The 14613-nt window shown below is 40.0% G+C and overlaps 1 protein-coding gene across 5 annotated transcripts in view; it reads left to right on the plus strand.

The window, feature by feature from the left end:
* Window positions 1-14613, plus strand: part of ABAT (4-aminobutyrate aminotransferase) — a 124403-nt gene that overhangs the window by 92888 nt on the left and 16902 nt on the right. For all 5 annotated transcript variants that reach the window (XM_067551276.1, XM_067551279.1, XM_067551277.1 and 2 more), the window contains 5 exons: window positions 6371-6451; window positions 7421-7513; window positions 9790-9852; window positions 12243-12306; window positions 13135-13283. In XM_067551276.1, the coding sequence (XP_067407377.1) occupies window positions 6371-6451; window positions 7421-7513; window positions 9790-9852; window positions 12243-12306; window positions 13135-13283 (450 nt within the window). The remainder of the gene's footprint in view (window positions 1-6370; window positions 6452-7420; window positions 7514-9789; window positions 9853-12242; window positions 12307-13134; window positions 13284-14613) is intronic.

Here is a 14613-nt window from a genome sequence, read left to right on the forward strand (position 1 = left end):
CCAGCTGGTGGTGTATGGGGATGTGATTGCAGATTACTAACTGCAGTCGGCCATACTGTGAAAATGCATTCACGTTCCCACGGCTGGTCTAAACTAGAAAATTAAATAGACACAGCTGTGTCACTCGGGTGTGTGAAAAATGCACACTCCTGAGCAACATAGTTAAGATGACCTAATGACCTAAGTCCCTATGTCGACAGCACTAAGTCGATGGAGGTGGATCATCTACACCAATGGAAGAACCCCTCCTGTCATTGTCTGTCATGTCTACACTGAATCGCTCACTCTTCCCTGAGTAATCTACTCTGAGGTGCCAAAAATATTCTAGGGGCCTTGTTTATTGTTAATGATAGGAACAAAATTTACTTCTAAGGATTATGGGTTTTTTTAATGCATTGCATATTATATTTTTATCCCACTATAAAGAAGTTGTGAATCTACCCTCATTAATTTGAAATGGTAGCAGATGATTCAAATGTTCTATTTCTCTTGTTGCTGGGTGTATCTCATTTTAACAATAAAAGAAAAACACACTTCTCAAAATGGTCCATAATCCATGAATCTGTTGTGAATTTTTCTCAGACCTCTAGTTTTATGTGGAAATTTCTTCCTCAACAAAGACAAAAGTTAAATAAGAGCTCTAGTACCCACCAAACAAAATTTGCTGCTCAGACAATTGGAGAGGAACATCTGTACTTAGAGCTTACAAAAGTAAACATTGCTTCAGAAATGACATCTTGTTATAAATTATGAAATTCTGGTTAGTGTCCAATTAGACCTTATGTGTTTTTCAAGAATTCTGATAACATGTTTTCCTTACACATTGTAAATATTGCAATTCACACCTCTTCTTACTCTGATCATGTTCCATGCATTTCCTGAATAAGATGAGCTCTCTCCCCAGGAAAGACATTGAAGGATATCAAATAACAAGCAGACTGCCTTCCAGTGAAAAACATGTAGGATTTAGGAAAACAGACTCTCCTCTCTGGAGACCTATAAGGATTTACTTCACAGGAGTTCAGACTGTAATTCTAATGACAACTTGGGAAAAGTAACATTGCTTTGTAATAAACATGGGTTGTTGAGCCTGCTCTCATAGATTAATTCATTGCCAAACAATACTAACTTGTACTTAGTATAAAAGTAGCATATTTTGTGACAGTACAACACCTGCAAAGATTAAAAACTGTGCTATGGAGGAACACTTTTAATCAATGACATTCCATTCAAGTCACTTGGATAAATTTAACAAATTCATCTGTATTAATAATTCAATAATGATTTTGAAGAACAAAAACTTTTTTCAAACAGTGTACTGTACAGCTTGGTGCTTGCTGACTCCCCATTCAGAATTCTCACCTACCAACCACCAACACCAAACTCTATTTTATTCTATAAGGGTTTTTATACCATGCCCATTGTCGTAGTATCTGAGCACCTTCTAGGGTGCAGTAAGCAATTTGAGTAACTGCTGTTACATGTTTTGTTCACTCATCCTGTCCTCAGAGGAAGAAGGAGTGTCTTGTTTTGATAGCGTGGGTTTCTTTTGTTTTTGTTTTTTTGTTTGTCTATATGTGTATATTAGAGAAGGCAAGGTCAAGGAAATCCACCTTGCACTTGGAGCAGAAAGTGGTGAGGTTTGTATTAGTCCTTCTCATAGGGCAGTTCATTCCATAGTCTCAGACCACTCTCAGAGAAAGTTTTGCCCCCCGCACAGATGAGCTTCACTCTTATTGTTGAGTTCCATAGTGCCAGAGGAATAAAGTTGTCAACCATGGTCCTCATCCTGGAGCTTTAAACGATCTTTTAGGTATCCTGAGCCCAGGCCATGGAGCATTTTGATAAGGACCAAGACCTTGACTTTGTAGAGAACAGAGGACAGGTGTGATGTGCTCCCAGTAGCCTGTGTTGTTGAGGAGCGTTTTGTATTAATTGAAGTTTCATAAGTGCTGAAGGTTTCATGCCCAGGTACATTGCATTGCTGTAGTCCAGTTGAGAGGTGATGAAGGCATGAATAATTAAAGCCAGGTTTTCAACCAGGATAGGATGGATTCTCCCAGCCAACCACAGATGGTAGAAAGCATTACCTGCAGCTGTTGTGGTGTGAGAGCTCAGCATCAGCAAGGAATCCAAGAGTTCGCCTAGACGACGGATTGAACTGACCAACTGTGGATGTGAACCTTCAATCACAGGAGACTGCAGCATGACTGAAAACTCCTCGGAATGCTTTCCTCTGCCCACCAGCATCACCTCTGTTTTGCTCGGCTTCAGATTCAGCTATTTGTTGTTCATCCATAAGCTGTTCTCATCCAAGCACTGGGTCATCTTGGTGGTCATATGTGGTGAGGATAGATGGAGCAGTGTATCATCTGCATATTGCTGGCACTTGAGTCCGTGTCTTCTGACCAATGATTCCATATAGATGCTGAGAAGAACCACAGAGAGAATTAATCCTTGTGGAACCCCAAAATTGAAGGGTCTAGTGATGGAGGTGCAGTTTTCCATTATTATTTTTTGGCGCATCACTCCAGGAAGGATTGAACCATTTTAGCGCATTTTCCTGAACTCCTGACACCTCTGTCAAGTGAGACAGCAGTATCTCATGGTCAGTAGTGTTGAATGCTGCAGAGAGAGGTCCAGGAGGATGAGAATGGATGTCTGGCCTCTGCCCATTGTCAGGAGGAGATCATCCATCAGTGCAACTAGTCCGGGTCTAAAACCAGATTGTGCTGGGTCTAGAGTGTTGGCTTTACTTAGGTGAGCTTGTAGTTAGCTTTTTGCTAGCTTCTCTGTGACAGGGCAAATCCTGCTGCTGCCACCTCATAGGTGCAGAGGACTCTTGTAGTGGAGACATTTTATTCCTGCTTAGTAAGAGGGGGAGGAGTTGGAGAGGACCCCAGCCCTGGGAAGCAGAGAGGAGCCCAGCTCCACAGTGTGTCCCTGCATGTTGTTGCACAGCAGGAAATTCGGGGTAGAGCTGGAGAATCCATTGCTACAAAGATCATCCAATCTTCCCCACCCCTTGCAGAGGGGTACTAGGGCTATGGAGGCTTCTCCAGACTTATTTGCTGCTGAATGGCTCAGGGCTGGACCAAGAGAATAGATTCTTCTCTTTTGCCCGCAGGGAACTTTGCAGCTGCCAGCCAAATTACACAGACATGATGCTTGGAGAGGCTATTGGCCAAAGAGAGACTAGTTACCCACAACGTAAATGAGATGAGTAGAAAACATCATCTACTTAGCCCACTGTTACAATCTGAAAGCAGAAATTTACTATGCTAGCTCACAAAGGAGAACGTCCCTAAAATGCTTTCATGGCAAAGGACGTGCTTCAGGCTCCTAAAAGGTTGGCCTCAAAAATAAAAGGAACCAGAACACCAAACCATTTAATTGGAAACATTTCGAACGTGAGCTGCTAAGCTCAGTGAAAGGCAGGACAGAGTCAGAGAATCTTCAATGTCCAACCAACCTTTGGTGAAAGCCAGTCTCCTTGGGTCAGAATAAATGCACATCCTAATGTGTGAGAAAATGTCATGCATAGTAGCAACAATCCAGGGGATAGTTCATTGGACTGGGAATCAGGAGGCTTGGATTCTACTCCCATCTTAGCCACTTACTGGGTGTGGGCTCTTGGAGAATGCACTTTACCTCTCTATGCCTCCATTTCCCTATCTGTAAAATGGGGATAATGTTACTCTTCTTTTCTAAAGTGCTTTGAGATCTATCAATGATTATTTATCATCACATTTGCTTTAAATAGAAAACACAAATACACTGCAGTACAATAGAGCCTTCCAGGTAGCTCTCAAAGACAGCATGGAAAGCAGAATTGCAGAAAGCAAACATCATTCAGGGATGTATTAGCAGGAGTATTGTAAACAAGACACAAGAAACAATTCTTCCATTTTACTCAGCACTGATAAGGCTTCAGCTGGAGTACTGTGCCCTTTTCTGGGCATCACACTTCAGGAAAGATGTGGACAAATTGGAGAAAGTCCAGAGGAGAGCAACAAAAATGATTAAAGGCAGTGCTTAGTTTATGACCAGGGCTGAGCCTCGGGACCTCTAGGCTTGGCAGTTCATTGCCCTGGCACCTCTGGGCAGAGATTATGTGTGTGTGGGGGGGTACATGACCCCACGTCCCCCCCCCAATTTCTGCCAGAGTTTGCCAGCCACGCCCCCTCCCTCTGCAGCAGCTCCTGGAGCTAGCATTGGAGGAGGCAGCAGCAAACAGCTGGGAGCTGCAGGGAGACACTGCTGAGGGTAAGAGGGGGACATTCCTGGGAGGAGTGTGACCCAAGCTGTTGGGGGTGGGAGGAACCTTTAAACTGTGCTCCCCCACTATCAGCAGGTATCAGTCATCTCTGCCTCAGGGCTTGCTACGTCAGTTATGAAAGTAAAAAAATTTCTTGAGCCCCAGCACCTCTTTCATTACAAATTAAGCACTGATTAAAGGTCTAGAAAAATATGAACTATGAGGAAGGATTGAAAAAAATGGGTTTTTTAAGTCTGGAGAAGCGGAGGGAGGAAGGACGTAAATCTTCAAGTACATACAGGTTGTTAAGAAGAGGATGGTGATGAATTGTTCTTCTTAACCAATGAGGACAGGTCAAGAAGTAAATTGCAGCAGGGGAGATTTAGGTTAGCCATTAGGAAAGATTTGCTAACCATATTGGGTAGTTAAGTACTGGAACAAATTACCTAGGGAGGCTACGGAATCTCCATCACTGGAAGTTTCTAAGAACAGGTTAGAAAAACACCTCTTGGGGACGAGCTGGGTAATACTTAGTCCTGCCTCAATGGAGGGGACTGAACTAGATGGCCTATCAAAGTCCCTTCCAGTCCTGCATTTCTGTGATTCTGTGAGTATCGTCTCTGCTTTCTCAGCCATTATTCATATCAGGCTTTGCTGTGTAGCTCTGTCTCACCAGCAAGATCACCTTCATGAGTATTGGGGATTAGAACTGGGTCAGCGCTGCTGCAGCATTCTCAGGCACTTCATGTGGAGTTGAGTAGACACAATCAGCTCAAAATATAAATTATGGTCAGTGGTTTTGATGATTTTAACCCCCCTTCTTTTACAATCCAGTACCAATTTGATGTGCTTCTGAGCACAAGTTCAAGTTGCTATTAAAACTTGAATGCAATTTTACATAATATGGTGTAGCAATACCTTTCATAAAATCAGAACACGAATCCCCAGACCTTCTACAGCATCCGTTCATCCAGATATGGTTTTGCCTAACACATTACTCCCTTGATGTGTACACTATTGTACATGTGTGAGAACATTTTATAAGGGAGAAAGCACGTGTGTTTGTGTGCATGATTTTACTTGTTATGTTTCTCCTGTCCTTTGACTATACCTTTGTCTAGCTTCCCCCATCCTCAAAATCCCATATTTTAATATCTGGAGGATATTTATATCCACAGTGTTAAGAACTGGTCTGTCTTGAAGCCCAATAAGGAAGAAACTGTTAAACGATCTTAATTAAATTTAGGTTTAGCCATTCTAACCGAAGCCAAATAATTAAGGCTTTAGAGCTTATTTCCTCCATATAAAAAGAGCTGAGATTCTGGTGAAAGAATAGGGTGAAGGAGTAAACGATCGATATTAAAGAGAAAACATTTCACTGCAATCTAGAGCGAAGGTTCTCAACTTTTTTCTTTCTGAGACCCTCACAACATGTTATAAAAACGCCACAGTGCCACAATTATTTTTCTGTATATCCAGTAGATTAAAAGCTGTATTAAATTAAATAAAATAAAAATCTGAATATTATATTCAAATATTAATATGCCAGAGCTCTGCCACATGGGTCTCCCTGCGGCGTGGTGCCCTGGGCAATTGCCCTGCTTGTTACCCCCTAATGCTGGCACTGCTGGAGCCTATAGGTTTCAGCATATCATGCAGGAAAACTGCCACAGTTCTCTGGTTTAAAAAAAAAAAAAAAAAAGACAATGTATCCAAATAAAGCGAGGTGAAACCGCTTTTATTTTTTGCATGTTCTCTGGTTTATTTTGGCAGACCCCCTGAAACCTACTCAAGGCCCCCCATGGGGCCCACAGACCCCTGCTTGCGAACCACAGGTCTAGAATATATTTCTTCAAAGGTAACCCTCAAAGAAAAGAAAATTTGGGCTTGGACAGAAAAATGAGTGTATTTAATGAGACTTGAATATTTTCAGTTATTTTTAAAATTTCTGTGTCATAACTGGAAATATTCAAGTATTTTCCTAATGTTAGTGAACTTGAACTTTAGACTTAGTTTAATTTACGTTTTTTGAATCACAATCTCAGCATCGCAGGTTTTTTCTTTTGAAGCCAAGTTTATAATACTTACTGTTTCTCTGCCTTCACTTTTCAGAGTACATTTATTAACAGACCTGCTCTTGGGATTTTACCTCCAGAGAACTTTGCTGAAAAATTAAAGGAATCTTTGCTTTCGGTAAGTTTTAAGAATGAACTATGATGATTTACCATGTTCTAAGTCTGCATATTCTCCAAAATGCATGGATGGTATGAAAACCCCAGAGGAAGGATCTGAAATTTCTGTTGCATCAGTAAATTGCAAAATCACTTAATCAGAAATAAGAAACAGAGCTCTGTGCACTTATCTTAAACATCCCCCTACAAATTTCTTATCGTCCATGTTAACATTAATGAAGGGGTTCAGAAGGTAACACGACGCACAATGCAGTAACTGCTTTAGTTAATGGGACTACTCATGTTCTTGAAGTTAAGCATGTGTATAATTGCTTTGCTGGATCAGGGCCTAAAGAGTATAACAAAATCCAACCTGCAATACTTAAAGCCCTGATGGAAACAGGGTTTGAAAGGGATTTAAGACACCATAGGATTTTTTTAAAGACATCAGAGAACTAACCAGATGGTGCTCTTCTTCCCCTCTTGGAGAGATTCAAAAGTTGGGACTACTATTAAATAATCATTATTCTACATCCTTGAAGGTATCTACTGAAATTATGAATAATGAGATTGTGTATTAAGAATAATAATGGTCTTAACTTGAAGAGCTAAGCATCAAAGGAAGCAATGTTTTTGCTTTGTTAGTGTTCTACCCCTTTTTCAGTTTCTGAATTCCCTTTCCTAAGGGGGAAATTCCACATGCAACCCAGAAAGTACAAGGCTAATGTTCTGTCTAACAATCCTTTAGCTTAAAGTATGAATAGCTAAAGAAGAGGCCTCCATCCTTTCCAATGTTGCATTTTCAGTAGAGGGCTTTCTCCAGGTGATGTACTGCTTGTCAACCTTCTTTTCTTTGTATGCCGATACTTGAATATTTTCAGTTATTTTTAAAACTTCTGTGTCATAACTTGAAATGGGGCTGATTAGTGTCTTTGCTTTGTTCCATCACTGTGGTTATTATTTTAGCTTTATTATTTCTCTTTGTTGACAGGTGGCTCCTAAGGGCCTGAAACAAGTTATCACCATGTCCTGTGGATCCTGCTCTAATGAAAATGCCTTTAAAGCAATATTCATGTGGTACAGGGTGAGTCAAAATACTGAGTGTGACTCTTTACAGTACTGCAGCACCTGGACATTGACATGTATGCTTCATAAGAACTGCATTTACATGGAATACGTTCCTTTAGTTATACAATTATGGATTAAACTGTGAAAAACAGAATAAACTGTGGCACCTTTGACTTTTTCATCAATCTGTTGGGACCACTTGGAAGATCCCAGATGTTTCAGTAGCTTTCCCGCTACAAAACTACTGTTTTTTCTTTTCTCCCTGTCCCCACTCCCACTGGTCAGAATTAGGTGGATTGGGTAAAAATAGAAATAATAAATTCATATTTTGCTTGAACAAGTGATTATTTTAAGATCTTTTCTCTCAAGGGCTGGCATAGCCTCTGTTTGGGGCCATGTTTCTACCCTGGTCTCCACAATATTTAGATTCCAGTCTGATATAAACTCCACACTGAAAGGCACCCACACAGGGTTCCCTTGACATGCATTTTAGAGACATAATAAGAACACAGGAGATACAAAGTAAAGATCAACCAGTGCAGCAGCACTCCTTCCTCCTTTCTTACCACCACAAATCATGTGACTGATGCAGCTTAAAACTCTCCATCACATTTTCTCACTAAACAGAAATTCCACCCGCAACTGTCTGGCCTCTGGCAATGCCTATGCAAACAAATGAGCTTTGCAGTGTATCAGAAAGGTTGACAAATTTGGGTTATCTCAGACTTGGACTTGGTGAGGGGAACATAAGAACGGCCATACGGAGTCAGACCAATGGTCCATCTAGCCCAGTATCCTGTCTTCTGTCAGTGGCCAATGCCAGGTGCTTCAGAAGAAATGAACAGAACAAGTAATCATCAAGTGATCTATCCTATCGCCCATTCCTAGTTTCTGGCAAACAGCAATTCCTGCCCATCTGGCTAATAGCCATTGATGGACCTGTTCTCCATGAACTTTTCTAGTCCTTTTTGAACCCCATTATAGTCTTGGAAGAAAGGGACAAAAGCATTCCAAAGGAAAGGAAAGCTGCTGATGTAGCTCTGACAGTAATGTGTTGGAAGTAGGGAAAGACAGATACCAAGCAGTTTCTGATTTTTTTAAGGTCAAAACCAACACCTCAAATTCCATTCTGAAGCCAATAGGCCCCTATAGCAAAACTATTTTGGAAAAGCTTCATTATTCAAAACTGTTGCAGTGCATTTTTGTTTCTGGCATTTCAAGACCTGTGTGATTCTAGGGCAAAAAGGGTTTAGAAGAAGTTGTAAATAAAAGTACCAGTGAGGCTATCTTTTTAAACTAACATTTTTTTTCAAAAGTGCTTTAGTCTAAAATGTGTTGCCTAAACTAAACATGCAAAGATCTGGTATAAGATCTTTCTTGACCCTAGTTTGAAAAGACAGCATTAGTCACAAGTGGCTGTGCTCATTTGCAATCTCTCTCCTAATACCGTGAACCAGACTAGTGCTGGCCAAATCTTCTAACATCTGTGTGCGTATAAAAGATATGCCGAATGGGATGTCATCAGGTGACTGGTAGCGTACAGGCAACTAGTTAAAGCTGCATCAGCCATTAGTTTAAATTCATATGCCGCTAGTGTTACTTATATATTACAATGGCACCCAAAGGTTCCAATTAGGACTCATGTCCCAGTTGTCCCCAGTGCAAACATAGATAAAGAGAGAGTCCCTGTTCTGGAGAGCTTACCATCTAAAAGAAGCTAATCTTGTTACTAGTTCCCTGACCCATTCTCTGGCCCCTCTAAATTCAACTATTAACAAAACAAGTAAGTCCCTTCATTCTCCTTTTGACTTTCAGAATGAGCATATAATGCTTCTAATACTAGATCATCCCACGCAACATGAAATTCATAAGAAACTATGTATGTATCTCTTCAAAGGAAAAATTTACTATCTGCTTTAGATTAAACAAACTCATAATTAGCTAAAGGAGAGACACATGGGTAGTGAAGAGTGGTCGCACAGACAAACTCTGAAGCTTCCACTACATCTGAAATACTGCAAAGGTTTATTCTTTTTTTTAAAAGAGAAATAGAAAGAATTTTCTGATTATCTTTTCATGGCCACTCCAGATAGATTTGTACTTGTTAAACTTTGGAGATTCCTTGTAATTTGTCTTAAAATCATTATATGGTTTCATCAAGTCTGTCATTTTATCCGCTGATTAATCCTTCAGACACTTTATTACAGTGGGATTTTGCATATTGGCTTCCCCAGCAAATAAGGTGAGATTCACCTGGGACAGCTAATGAAAGCCTCTTCATTACTTTTGCAGAACAAGGAAAGGGGTAATAATAATGTCACAAAGGAAGAACTGGAGACATGCATGATTAACCAGGTAACTTCACTGTTCTCTTATCTCATCCAGACTGTTAGTATTTGATTTGTTCACAGAAAAAAAAAATCCAGGGCTTTCTAACATTGCAATAGACTCTAGTATCGAAAAGCTTCAGGAATGGTCAGTTACTACTCTCTTCTATCCAAAGTTCTGGGCCTACTACTGGCATCCTGCTGCCTCCTGAGAGAGTAGTTGTGATTTGCGTTAAAACTGCCCTCTTTATGTGATACACCGTCTGCTAGTGCATGTGCTATGTGAGACTGTGGGGAGCACTAATGTACACAGATTTCATAAATAAAGATTAAGAACTTTAACAGTCCTCTTAATTTTTCCAAAACTATGGTTTAATGACTTGAAATTAATCAAGAAGCTAGTTTGCCGTGGAATAATTGTTAATAACATAATCACATGGGAGCAAGAAATTAAGATACAGCTGGAAAGTCTGTATTGTGCCAATTTAGCTCTGACCCAGATTGTGTTACTGAAGCCAGTCACAAACCTTAATACACAAGATTACTAATGTAGTGGGGGAATATATTTAATTTGGGACACCTTCTAAGATGTGAGCATCTTGGAAATTACAGGATTTACAACTCCAGGGTACGTTCCTGTTGTGTTGTTCCAGTGGTGTAATGCTTAAAGCTGTCTTGAAGAAGGAGCTGGAGATTCTGCCACTGAAAGGAGAGCTGGGATGTGCTTTAAATTGGGCCAAAGCTAGGGTTGGAACTGGGGACTGAAGCACACTGTGTTCTTGCAATCCTGGGCTGCTGGAATGATCCCAAAGAGGACCATTCCAGCTGGCATGAGTTAAGCAGCCCTATGACTGATCTGACTTATATAGCCAAACAACCTCAGGATTGAGATGTGCTAGAGCCACTTTTATCCCTCCCACAGCCACATCATGTGTGAACTCATTGTAGTTTAGGATTAAACCCACTATGTGTTTGATCAAAGCATTTTTTGCGGTTCCCAGGAAGGGTATCTTCTGCCTCTTCAAAGTTGTGAAGGTCCCACCTTCACATGTGAGGGCCATCCTTCTTCAGTCACTGAACTGAGGAGCCTTTTATAGTGTGAAGTTAACGCACTCCCTGCCTCTGTTCCCAGAAGCTAGGCCTGCTGTTCTCTCCAATGCTTCCCACCAGGCAGTGGTGTGATATTGAATTATTACCGGCTAAAGAAAAACTGGTTGAGTATTTTTAGGCCCAAAATTTAGGATTTGCATGAAACAGAAACAAACTTTACAAAGTGATGCAAATCATAACAGTGGAAAAGTTTCCATGAAATGCTAAAAGAAAAGGAGAAATACAGAAAGAGGAGGTGTTTGTTTAATTTTAAATATTCACCTTTGGTGTTTGGAAACCAAATGTTGGAGCCTTGGAACCCAGAGAGAAAGAGGCTAACTAGCATAAAATATAAACCAACAGCAGGAGTGGTGACAATTCTTTCACTTTAAGATTAGATCACAAAGAAGGGGACTTATGTCTTTAAAATAACCCAACAGTGTCCATTTTAAAGGTCAGCTAATGTTAAGTTTCCATATGTTTTATATTGGTTTATTTTTCATTTTAGCATCCACTAAGTGAATCAAAATAGAGGGTGTGTGGTGGAGATCTGAGTGCAGGACTGAGGACTCAGATGTTCCTGTGTATAATTGCCACTTAGGCCCCAATCCTGCAAACACCTACACACGTGTACGCTTATAAGTATTGAAGTCATTGATCCATGTCTTAGGCACTGAGGGTTTGTCTGAGCAACATAAATTTTGCCGGCATAAATGCGAGTGTAGCGCAACAAAAGCGCATATGCCAGCAAAATTTATGTCGCTCAGCGGAGTGTTTTTTTCACACCACTGAGCAACAAAAGTTTTGCTGGCATAAGCATGAGTATAAACAAGCCCTAATTCCTTTGTGATCGTTGGCAATTTACCATTTGTCTTGATTTCTAAAAAATAGGGCTGATTGATCCACCTCCCAGGGTGTTGGGAGGATTAATTAGTTAGTATTTGCAAAGTAATCTGAAGATGAAAAGTTAAATTGCCAGATATTTGTCTTTAATATTCATGATATTTACAGGAGTCAGATAATTTTAAAGGGATGAAAAATATTTCATGCCAAAGAAATTTGTAAATGTACTTTACTGAATGTACTGCCTGAAGAATGAAATTTGTTTGTATTTTAGTTGAGACAGCAGCCAAAAGTGACAAAAATCTTGCTCTCTTTTCTAATGCTCTGATGGACATATTCTTGACTGGCCATTTGTTTACATGTAGAATGTTTGTGTATTCTTCAGTCCAGTTATGTAATCTTGCTTATGATTCCATTCCAGTAAGCTACACTGCCATCTTCCTGTAGTTTGAGTAGTTCAGTGACATATCCTGTATTTGATTTCAGTCTCCAGGCTGCCCAGACTATAGTATTCTGTCCTTTATGGGTGGATTCCATGGAAGAACCATGGGTAAGAAAACACTCTGTCACCTAAATATTTATGTATATATTTTTTCCTTCTCTTGGACACGGCAGTGCATATTTATCTCATATTTATAGCTTTTAAAATGAAAGGTTCTTTTGCAATTACTTGGTGATAGAAATATGATCAGTTAAAAAACATAGATTTATTAAAATATTTGGAACCTAAATCTGATGCTAATGGAATTTTGTTAGAAATGTTCTGAAACAGCATTTTATTTCAACTGAAGATGTACTTATCTTTGAATCTTCACCTTCAGAAGGTGCAAGTTCATTCTAGGCTCATAGTTTTGCCATCTGCGGTATTAAAAATTACCATATTGGAGAGGACCTCTTTTACAAGGTACTGTCTGATACCATTTGGTCCTGCCAGTGCATATGGGAGAGTTTCATGTTTTAAACATGTTACCTAACTGTACTACTGCTCTGAATTTTGTAGGTCTGTAGCTTGATTCAGAACATGGTTTGGCTTTGTCAATACTGGAAAGATGAAACCCAGTTTTAACCACAGTGGGCATTACCATCCTGTAACCAGATTCTCCCAGCTTTTCTTTTTTAATTACATTTTAAATAGTGTAGATGCCATCTGACCCTTCAGAATGATGCTCTGCCTAGTAGAAATCCACTTGTGCTTCCCAAACCCAATCAATCAATACTCCAGAATAATCAAATATAAATAAATCTTAACACTGCAGTTAAAATGGAATCACCCAGTCCTTTCCAATAGCCTAGTAGAAGACAGTTTCTCACCTCTCAGAATGTTTCTTTCCTTATTTCTAGTGAGCTATTGTTTTAATTTTTGTTTTTATGGGTTTAGGTTGCTTAGCTACAACTCACTCTAAAGCAATACACAAATTAGACATTCCATCATTGGACTGGCCGATTGCTCCATTTCCAAGACTAAAATACCCCCTGGAAGATTTTGTGAAAGAGAATCAACAGGAAGAAGCCCGCTGTTTAGAAGAGGTAAGTACTTCACTGGCTGCATTCTGTTTTCATTTTGAAATAATGAATAGTTTTAGTGGGATTAGCTGCCTTGAACTTGGAAGAAAATTTTCAGGAATTGGAACAGCCTTTGATGAAAGCAGCACTCCCTAAGCTGTTATTGTTAAGAGCCTGCCTTTAATGCCATTTAAGAAGAACTGTCTACTGTGAAACTATGAATGATCTGCAAAAATTTGCCCCCAAATGAAGTTTCACATGCAAGAAAAAGATTGTTTAAAAACATTTGAATTAATTTCCTCTCCAGAATTTGGGAGAGGGAAATGTGCACAAGGGTGAGCATCAGTGTGCTTAATCCTCTGAAAAGAAACTCTGTAGAAGTGACGTAGTGAGTTTTCCTGCTTTTCTATCTAAGATTTCTGGATTTAGGTTCTGGTCCTATAATCAGCTCTGTGCAGGTAGATACCAGTGTGGCTCCCCAGTGAAGCCATAGCAGGTGTAGTGGTTCTCCTTTGCAGAGCCAGTTGCAGGCTTCCGTTTCCAAACTAATAAGCTGATTTTTCTGCTAGCTTTGCGAAGTCCAGCTGGGATCTGGAAATCAAGCTGTATTCCATTCCGCCTTTTACATCATCACTAATAGCAAGCCTTCAGCCAGAATGTAGCTAGCTGATAGGTCTGTTGAAGCATAAGGCAAAACATAGTCCAAGTTGCTCTCCCATAGCTACACTGGCTCAGCAATGCTACGAATAAGTAAATGCTTGTTTTATCAGTAGGAATGCCTCAGGGCAGACATGTTGTGTAAAAGCGTGTATTTTTTATAGCCACTTTTCAGCATGATCTTGACATAGTTTAAATATTCCCCTTTCATGATTCTCAATTTTCTGGCCATCTCTTCCTGATTATCACAGATATTTGTGCTTCAGGAAGGGTTTTGTCCTCCATATAAGCCCTCTTCTTTTCCCTGCACAATCCTGCAGCGAAGCTTTGCAGAACATGGAAAGTTCTGTGTTATTTCTATGAATATTATATCTTTCCCAATTTAGCTGCTCAATATTATTCTATATGACTTCATGGGAGTAAATCAGAAGAGGTTGTTAGGGGAAAACAAACAGGAAATGAAATAATGACTAAGATAAGATACCTCTGGAGAAAATACTGAGGGTCCTCAACAGAACAGTGGAGGAGATATTCATTACGAAATGTGCACGTCAGCCACCAAACAAGCTAGCAGGTTTATTTTCCCAAGACCCAAACATAAGATCAAAGGGATACTAAACCCTTAAAGACCCCTGTCCAGAGAGGAAAGGAGGGGTGAGCAGGCAACAGCAGCTGGATACAAGGCTCTGACAGAGAT

The sequence above is a fragment of the Emydura macquarii genome, unplaced genomic scaffold (assembly GCF_026122565.2).
Source record: "Emydura macquarii macquarii isolate MOO-44397 ecotype Brisbane River unplaced genomic scaffold, CSIRO-AGI_Emac_v2 contig_1348, whole genome shotgun sequence".
In the NCBI taxonomy this organism is placed as follows: Eukaryota; Metazoa; Chordata; order Testudines; family Chelidae; genus Emydura; species Emydura macquarii.